This window comes from Monodelphis domestica, chromosome 3 (assembly GCF_027887165.1).
Source record: "Monodelphis domestica isolate mMonDom1 chromosome 3, mMonDom1.pri, whole genome shotgun sequence".
NCBI lineage: Eukaryota > Metazoa > Chordata > Mammalia > Didelphimorphia > Didelphidae > Monodelphis > Monodelphis domestica.
The window spans coordinates 68,662,687-68,672,205 of NC_077229.1; the positions used below are offsets into that span (position 1 = coordinate 68,662,687).

General features: G+C 41.2%; 1 protein-coding gene across 2 annotated transcripts in view; it reads right to left on the minus strand.

Annotated features, from left to right (window-relative positions):
* Positions 1 to 9,221, minus strand: part of LOC130457901 (mucin-16-like) — a 29,545-nt gene extending 20,324 nt beyond the window's left edge. For both annotated transcript variants that reach the window (XM_056820638.1, XM_056820637.1), the window contains exons 1-3: positions 8,337 to 9,221; positions 6,690 to 6,806; positions 1,473 to 1,511 (exon numbers count right to left, since the gene is read on the minus strand). In XM_056820638.1, the coding sequence (XP_056676616.1) occupies positions 1,473 to 1,511; positions 6,690 to 6,806; positions 8,337 to 8,382 (202 nt within the window). In that variant the 5' untranslated portion in view covers positions 8,383 to 9,221. The remainder of the gene's footprint in view (positions 1 to 1,472; positions 1,512 to 6,689; positions 6,807 to 8,336) is intronic.
* Positions 9,222 to 9,519: the final 298 nt, after the last annotated feature.

Genomic DNA, 9,519 nt, shown 5'->3' on the forward strand with positions numbered 1-9,519 from the left:
GTACAAATTACCCAAATCACTGATAATTATAGAAATAAAAATTAAAACAATTTTGGTGTTTCACATAAGCCCATACAATTGGAAAAGCTGGAAAAAAGGAAAAGGACCAATATTGGTAATGGAGAAAATGGGCTACTGATACACTGTTGGTAGAGCAGATCTGCACATTGGACTCAAATTTTAAGAAAGTAAACTAGAACTATGCCATGAAACTATGCATATAGCCTTTGGCTGAAAAATATCATTACTAGGTTTACATCCCAAAGAGTACAAAAAAAAAAAGAACCAGATATCCTAAGGAAAAAATACCAAACCTTTTTAATGTGGCAAAGAATGGAAATGAGGGGATACTAAAGAATGGAAGTTGAGGAGATACTCTCATAAGTAAGGGAATGACTGGACAAGTTCTCATGTTCATGAGTGTGATGAAATATTATTTTGCTATAATAAATTATTGAAGAGTAGCAGAGAGCTCCACTTCTAGAGTTATGAGGTCTTGGGTTCAAATCTGGCATGAAATTCTTCCTGGCTGTGTGACTCTGGATAAGTCACTTGACCCCAGTTGCCTAGCTTGTAACATTCTTTCTGCCTTGGAATGGATACTTAGTACCAGTTTTCAGACAGAAAAGCATGGCTTTCTTGAAAATAAATTTTGAGATATTTTCAGAAAAACCTGGGGAGACTTGTGAGCAGCACCAGAAGAACAATGTATACAATAACAACATCGTAAAAATAAATAACTTTAAAAGATTTAAGAATTCTGATCACTACCATGACTAATCAGAATACCAGAGAATCATTGATGAAGCATACGTTTGAACAGATTGGTGTTGGATTCAGGGGGCAGACTAGGATATATATTTTGGAAACAGCTAATGAAATAAATTTTTATAGATTATAGGTATTTCTTATAGTAATAATTTAAGGGGAGGTAGAAAAGACAGCTTTTTACATTGGAAATTTATTATTTAATTTTATCATGAGGAGTAGATTGAACTAGATAGCCTGGAAGTTCACTTCGAGATCTAAGTCTGTGATGTTATGAGTCTAGGACCAGTAGCTAGCTTTCAACTTCATAATTAAATGCAGCAAAATTTACCAGCAGTCATCAAAAATGCAAATGGCTGCTTCCTGCAGTGAGAGGAACTGAGGATGAAGTCAGAGAGAATGCTAAAGTGATGGTTTTTCTCTGAGGCACTGAGGAAGAAAGATCGTGAATGAAAACTATGGACCAGGTAAGCATGGTATGATTATAGGGAGAGGCTATAAAATACAAGGGAAACTATCTCTGTTTCACATGGTCACAGGGTGACATGTGGGGATTGAAATATGAGAAAGGAACCAGGATTTTCTGGTGTCTTTCTCTCTCTTTGGCCCTCCTATCCCAGCTTCTCTTTCCTAAGATGCTATTGGAACAAGATCAGGATGTACAAATTGTATCCTCTGTTTAGTGCCAGGATAAGAATACTCACTGTTTCTGAAGCAAGGGAAGCTGATTTGGTGTTTATAGCCTGTAGGGAGAGAAAACAGCCATGAGTGGAGAGACTATGGTTAGGAGAGAAACAGAAGAAAATAAATCTACCTATGATCCAATACTTAGGTAGTGCAGTGGACAGAGAACTTAACTTAGTCAGAAAGACCTGAGTTCAAAATTAGCCTCAGACATTTTAGTTCTGGTACTCTGGGCAAGTCACTTGACCCTGACTGCCTCAGGTTCTTCATCATAAAAACGGGGGTTATAAGAGCACCTACCTCTCCAAAGGTTGTTGCGAGGATGGAATGAGATGTTTGTCAAGCACTTGGCAGAGAGACTGATTCAAAGTAAGCATTATATAGACGTTAGTTATTATTATTAGAGCTGCAAGAGACCTCCTAGACGATTAAATCCAAGTCTAAGAGCTTAGAAAGCTAGGTGTCAGGTTCTAAGAGAGATCACTTAATGGGACACATATCTGAGGTCCAACCTCTGTTTCCTTGGCCTGTTTTCCTGAGCCTCGTGTCTCCTTATCAAACAAATCCACAAGTATTCAGTGCTTAAATCTATAGATGCAAAGAGGAAAATGACACAATCCTTGGCCTCAAAGACTGCTTTCCATGGAGGGTGACAGTGTGCACAATACACTAATATGTTTGTGCTGCATAAAAACGAGGGTATGAGATTGCATAGTTAATGGCTGGCCTCTGTGCCTATGTTACCCATAGAATATTGGCTGTCCCATAGTCCTGGCATCAGAGTGGAAGCTGACCTTGAACTAGTTCCCCTGCACTCAAGTACAGGATGAGAAAAGAATAGGGATTCTATGTCCCTCCCCTGTCAGTTTTGGTGACTAATGGAATTTGAGTTATAGATAGTTCCAGCCTGGTTCACAGCAGCTGGATTTGTACCTGATTCAGCATAGGCAGGGGTCACTGTGTTTAGCATAGTCCACCTGGACAAAGGGCCCGTCTCTCCAGAGTTGTGGCCTTAAACTCTTTGGGATATCCCCTGGAATTGTACTAGGAGGCAGGACTGAATTCACTTCAGGTGATGAGCTGAGCAATGAAATTGCTGAGGATAGGTACTGTTTGTCACCTTGACAGTAAAAGTTCTGGCTGTGGCCTCTGTGGGTAAGGGGATTAAGAGAGATTTTCTCTGATTCTTTATGTTGGCCACCATGGGCTGTGGTTGTCAAGGGATGCTATTTAACAGAGGTGACTAATAGGGATTTTTCTGCAGAACAGTGGTTAAGGACACCTTGGGGTCTTCAGAAAAAGAATTGGTTAAGGGGTGACTTGTGCTGCTTTCTGACTCAGTGCTTGGAGCTCGAGTGACAGGGCTCATAGGAGAAAGGATTATGTCTGACTTTGCTGCTAAGAGACAGAGTTGTCTGTTTGTTACTAGTGGCAGTTTCAGCAGATCTCATGTTCTTTTGCCATGGGCATAACTGGAAGAGGCTACAGGAGTTGGAGGGAAAAGAGTGTCATGTGCCAAGTAGGACTGAAGTTGTGAGAGACTTGTGACTTCTGAGCCTTAGGGCCAGAGAGCACCCATTCTTCCTTCAGAAAATGCTGGGGAGCTGCTGCTGGTGGAGATAGCTGGTATTTCACTGGTTGATGTCAAGTTTGAGACAGACTCTGCTATGATCCTAGTTCTTGTAGTAACTGAGATTTGGACTAAAGTGGGGTAAACATCCGGCTCTGGGTTGGACCCTTTCACAGGACTTGCCATGAAGACAGCCAGTCAAGCTCCTCTGAGGGAGACTGTCCAGATGTGAGTGTGCTGAGCTGTGAAACACCTAAACTACCAGCTCTATGGCCTCCCATCCTGGGGTACTGGGGGAGAAGGAGGAAACACCAGTGAGCTGTCCATTGTCCCTGGTTCTGAATTCAGTCACTGGTGCAACAGAGGGAGTACCCCTCTTAGGAAGTGTGGACTCAAGGGGTTTCATTGAAAAAGGTCCAATTGGGCTTATCTGAGCTCCAATCATGGCAGTGTTCATCATACCCCTAACAAAGGGTGAAGGGACAGTCCTGGACTAGTTGGTTCCTTTGCTTAGGCTAGGCAAAAAGTGGAGCCCCTTTCTGACTGTGGGTCTGTGGACTACATGCATTCTGAGTGATTCCAGGAGCATCTGTGTTCTCTGAAAAAAATGCTGAACACTGTTTCTACCATCACTTGGTCCTTCTCTAGACAGAAAAGGGCTTGTTTCTCCACCAGCAGATGTTGAGATAAGCCTGACTCTGTTACTGTCTGGGCATCCTGCTTCTCTGGAGTGGTTTACCTTGCAAGGGCCATCCTCAGACTCAGTTTCCTTTACTTTGAAATAAGGCATTAGTGCTAGATAAATCCGAGGGGCCCCTTCAAGTTCTAGATATCAGATCCCATGAGGGTAACCAGAATGAAGAAACATCTCAACACCATATCCACTAAGTATCTGTTGAAGGAACTGATTTCAGAGAAGTAATGGCTCAGAGGGAACATGATGGTTGTTTTCTAAGTATTTGAATGATTTTTCTTTGGAAGTGTTTTCTTGGAAACCCTTTTTTGGTTTGTTTCCCAGGGGAAGAACAAAAGCAATAAATGCAAAAGAACAAAGAGAAATTAACGTTGAGTATCAGGAAATCACTTTCTACCACTGAGCACTGCCCCCAAATGAGAGGCTGCCCCAGAAAGTAGTGGGTTCTCCTATATGTAAAATCTTACTGAAAAAGTTAGAAATGCTGCACTGGGGATGCTTGTTGGATAGTCTGGAGTGGAGATTCTGCAGTTGTGGGTGGGACTCACTCCAGTCTCTTCCAAGTACCTGCTTTTCATTCCATAATCCTTGGGGACTTGAAAGCTATGGCCAAACCAATTCTCAAGAAGCCCATTCCTCTGAGATTCTAAAGATGAACCAGTGAATTATTGCCACACAGCAGAAAATGAAACCTCAAGAATTGTAAACCCCCGGCAGAGGAGGGATAGAGGAGAACTCTAATGCAACATGGACAGTAGACTCAGGAGCTAGAAGTCCATTTGTCTAGGCTGGGACAGACTCTACCCAAAACTCCTGATGGTGGCTTGCTAGGTCCCATAGAAAAACAGGCCATTATCTTTGGCAGTTGGCTACCAGCCTCCAATTCTCATTAGAAATTTACCAATCATAGAAAAGATTCTGAAGGGATATGGTTTATTCTTACCAATATCCTTGTTTCATCCCAAATGAAGTCTAAAGAAGACACAGGTGAGAACAGGGAATGCAATAGATGATCAGGCTTAATTAAGGGCTCCTATCCTGGCCTACTTTGGTTGGTCAAACCCAAAATATTTCTCCCAGGGGAAAGAGGAAGCCCTATATAATATGCTCGGGAAGAGAGATCAAAAGAAAAATTATTGCCACAAAGGCTTGAAGCCAAATGCCCTTCACAAAGGTATCTTCACTGCAGTCTCTGGAGGTGATTTCACTGGGTTTTCTCCAAAGAGTAGGAAGGAATCACTCTCCAGGAGAGGAAGCAAAGAGGAAGCATCTACTAACCTGTATGGTTAAGGGCATGTTTTTAACCCTTACATTCTTCTGCCTTGGAAACAATACATACTATATATACAAAAGAGGGGTAAGGACTAGGCAATGAGGATTAAATGCCTTGTACAGGGTCACACATTCAGGAAACATCTGAGGCCAGATTAGAACTGAGGGTGTCTGAGTGCTAGAAAGCTGTTTCTAGGTTGCTACAGGACCTCCTGCTGCTCTTTGGTTTAGCATTTGTGTGGTGCACATCACATCAGCTACTCTGTCTGCAGGAAGGAATGAGGGAGGGGTCCAGGGATCTGTCATGATTAACTCATAGTGTGTGCAACGTAGCAAATGCATGGTACTCACTTCACAGCCTAAGATTGTATGCATTCTGTTATTAATATGTACTCTGCCTCCAGGGAAAGTTACAAAACTGTATCTCAGATTTGGATATCCCAGGACCAATAGGACTATTCAGTTTTCACCAACAAGCAGTGGAACCACACAGACCACTTAGGCAGGCTACCCTCCTGGAGAGTGATCTGAGGGAGACAAGACTGATTTAAGAGACATAACTTGGAAATCCAAGCCCCAAAGTAGCCCAAAATAGGCACCCAGAGAGGAAAAAGCCAGGGGAGAGATTTCACCCAGGAGACAGCAGAGTAAAATCGAAGGAGCTCAAGAAATAGAAGGTAGTATATTATACCTGGGCTAAATTCCTAACCGAGATACTTACTCCTGCTGTGACTTTGGGCAAACCTGATCTGTAAAAGGGGGTCTTTGAACTAAATAATCCTGATGTTCCCCTCCAGACTTATATATTTTCTAACCCTCTGATCTTCTGCAATGTATAATCTCCTGAAGGACATTACAGAGCTAATAATGATGTTTCAATAACACAATATGACAACCACTGTGCTAAAGACTACTATTATTTGATTATTTCATCATATTTGTTCATAAATTAACCCTGGGAGGTATGTGCTATCCCCATATCATAGATGAGGAAACTGAGGCAGGCAGCAATTAAGGGACTCTGATTTGATCAGGGTCATGCAGCTCTAATAAGAGTTTGAGGCTGAATGGAATAGTTTTCCTAACTCCAAGCTCACCATTGCCTATTATAAGTAAATTTGTTTGTGCTCAAACTGATACAAATAAACAGGTGGTATTCTGGTTGAAGATTCAAGTTATTATCCCGGGGGAAAATATAGAAAAGATATTCAACTTTGATGTAATGGAAAAGAAATGGACATTCAAGGAATAGCAGGTAGATCCAACAGACCAGTTGGAGAAGTAATCATAATATTCCGATGATCAAAAAACCCTTAGTGATGGATGAACTACGACGTTCAATTCAAATATTAGGAGTCTTACTACAAAGCCTATACAGAGCATATACTGAAGAAGGCTTCTGAGAAAAACAAACCGTAATCTTTTTCCAGTGTACTCTGGTCCCTGTGGTTAAAACTTTTAACAACATTCTTCTTCTATCTATTTCATTCTAACATTTTGAAAAATAAAGAGACTTCAGATCACATATTTTTCCTCCTACTACCTTCAGATATTCAACTGTATCAACCATGTAAGTAATATAAGCTGAAGGAAAAGCAGTACAAATAATGGTGAAATGGAAAGCCCTTAAAAGAGGAAGGATGACCTGGGAGGAAAGAATTTCTGTCAAACAGAGAAAGCAAAAAGGAGGCTTTTACTGACCTGAAGTATTGTTGGCAGTTATAGTGGACACCGAGGAGTCATCTGATGGGGCAACGGTACCATCAGGCAAAGAGGTGTCAAATTTTTTTCTTCCAGAAGCCAGTCTTCTGTTTAAATCTGTGGGAAAAGGAAGTCAGTCATAAAGTCAATCAAATAACACTTATTAACATTTATTGACTTGAGTACCCTCATGAGGAAGGCAAAGTACAAAAAATGTTTAGAAAGATTCAAAATTCAAAATATACTGCCTGTCTCTTCTCTCTCTCCTTTACTTCCTTATCTTGGCTCCATAGGTCCCTTTTTTCTCAAAGTCAGTCGGATGACTTAAATACACTGCCCAAAATAATGACAGTCAATTTGAGTCAATAGGAAGGGAGGAGTGGAGAAGGAGAAAAGATAAGATGAAAAAAAGTAAGGAGGGAAAGAAGCTATTTTGAGTGCCAAATGACGCCCTTCCAGACAGTCTGAAAGGGAACTGGAGTGAACATGACAGAATATCCTAAAAACCCTGAAGTCAGGCCCACCAATACAGATTATGAAAGAAGACAGTCAGGAGTGATTCCCATGGACTAACAAGATCCCCAACAGGAGTTGAGGCTTCCTTGTGAATCCACTGGAGGTGGTGGGAACAAGACCTGTCTGCAATGTGTTCTTACTCCCTCCTGGGCTCCACAGTCCACCTCCTCAAATCCTCTTCCTCTGGATGACTCCCCTTGGCAGACTAGTACATGTCAACTACTGACAAATGTTCACTCTCCTCAAATAGCCTCCTAGACAAGCAGCGGGCAAACTGTTACTTCTCCTACATCTTCCAAAGGATAAAAAAGGCCATCTATTTTCAATCAAGAAAAAATAGATACTTAGGAGAAAGCTCCAAAGAGAGAAACTGAGGAAGAAAGAACAAAAATGTTCCCAGAAATGGAAATTCAAGTGCAAATCACCAAGACCCAAGAAGAGCACTGTAAATATCCATGAGATGGAGAACTCTCAGAAAGAAGAAACCAAAACTGGGTCCCATGTACATTTGTCCAGCAGAGGAAGCAGAGATTGACTCTTACAAACCTGAAGTACTAGCACTGGTAATGGGCACCATGGACTCACTGGCTGGAGATATGGCATCTTCATGTCAGGTTAGGTCTGCCAGTGGCAGTGTTGAGACCTAGGCTGTTGCTCATACATTTAAAGAAGGGAAGTCAGTCAATCCCTCATCCAGCACACACTTATTGAGAATTACTGCACACCAGGCAGAGCCCATTTAGATAAGGATGAAAGAAGTCCATACAAAAAAATCTGAGTATCTTTGATCAGTCTATCCCTTTTCTCAACTGCCCCAAGGCACTTACCACAGCCCAATTTTAACTCCTATGTAAAGCCTTTCACCAAAATGAGGAAAGGAAGGGTCATTTGAGGCCCAAGGAAGACAAGACTCCACTGAAGAAGAGTGTGAGAAACTAAATTGACTATTAGAATCCAAAATTCCCCAGGGGAAGCTCTATCAGAAAATGGAATGTCTTCATGTTAAATATATATGGTTTCTTCCTACCTTAAAGCAGAAAGTAATCAACCTCCCCAACTCAAACATGACCCTGATCTTCCCAAGAAGAAAAAGAGTTCATGAAGGACCATGGACTGAACCAAAGACTTTACCTGTTTTTCTCTGTTTCCTATAATGGTGCGTACAATTTGCACCCATCGTTCAGGGGAGAAAATGAATAGAGGTAAGGGTTGATGGGGACCTTAGTCCAAGGTAACCCAACTGAGCTCAGTTAATTCCTTTTATAGGGGCCTTTATTGTGATGTCAGTTTCAACTGTATATTGATTCCATGTTACCATGGAAATGGGAACTTTGTTGATAGAGACTGAGTCAGATGAAAATAGTAAATGTTGGGCTGATGCCTTCCCTTGAAGAAGAGATCCTTTTGTGGAAGGAGTTGAATGGACTAGTTTCAGGATATCTGGTAGTGTTAGGTTCCCACCCTGTGGTTGTGGCTTCACTAGGGGTGCCCATGGGGGGAAAGGAAAAAGAGATCCCTTTTGGGCGGATGTCTGAGGAAGGATCAGAGTCTAGCATACCTTTAGACTCGACTGATGTGGAATGATGTGGGAGAAAGTTAGTGTCCACAGACTCTCTTGAAGAAGCTTCAGTAGTTCTGGGGATAGGGTGGTCCTTAAAGAAAAGAAATGATTGTTTGTGGAGCCTCTGGACATTATTTCCCTGTAGCACAATTCATAGTGGGAGTTGGTGGATTGAGCAGAGAGCATTGTGAAATATGAGATGGATAATTTTGAGTACATTAATTTGAAAAGATTTTGTAGAAATAAAATAAATTCTGTCAAGATTAGAAGGAAAGCAGAAAATTGGGTAGACATTTTTATACACTCAAATGTCAAGCATATAGAGATCTTTGCTGTGTGTTTATAAGAAACACAGCCATCCCCAAATTGGTAAATGGCCCAAAGTTATAAATAGACAAGTTTTGGATGGAGAAATCAAAGCCATATATAGTTATATGAAAAAAGTGCTCCAAGTCACTAGTGATTAGAGAAATGCCAACTTCTGAGATATTATTTCATATCCATCAGATTGGCTAAACTGACCAAAGGGCAATTATTGGAAGGGATGTGGAAAAAAAGAACACAAATACACTGTTGGTGGAGCTGTAAACCAGCCAATCCATCCATTGTGAAGTTATTCCTGACCGACACATACAGAGTTATAAAATTGTATAGATTCAGGAATCCCATAATTGTGTCTGTTTTCCAAGAAGATCAGAGGAAAGGGAAAAGAATTCATATATTCTAAGAGATTTATAGTGGTTCACTTTGTGG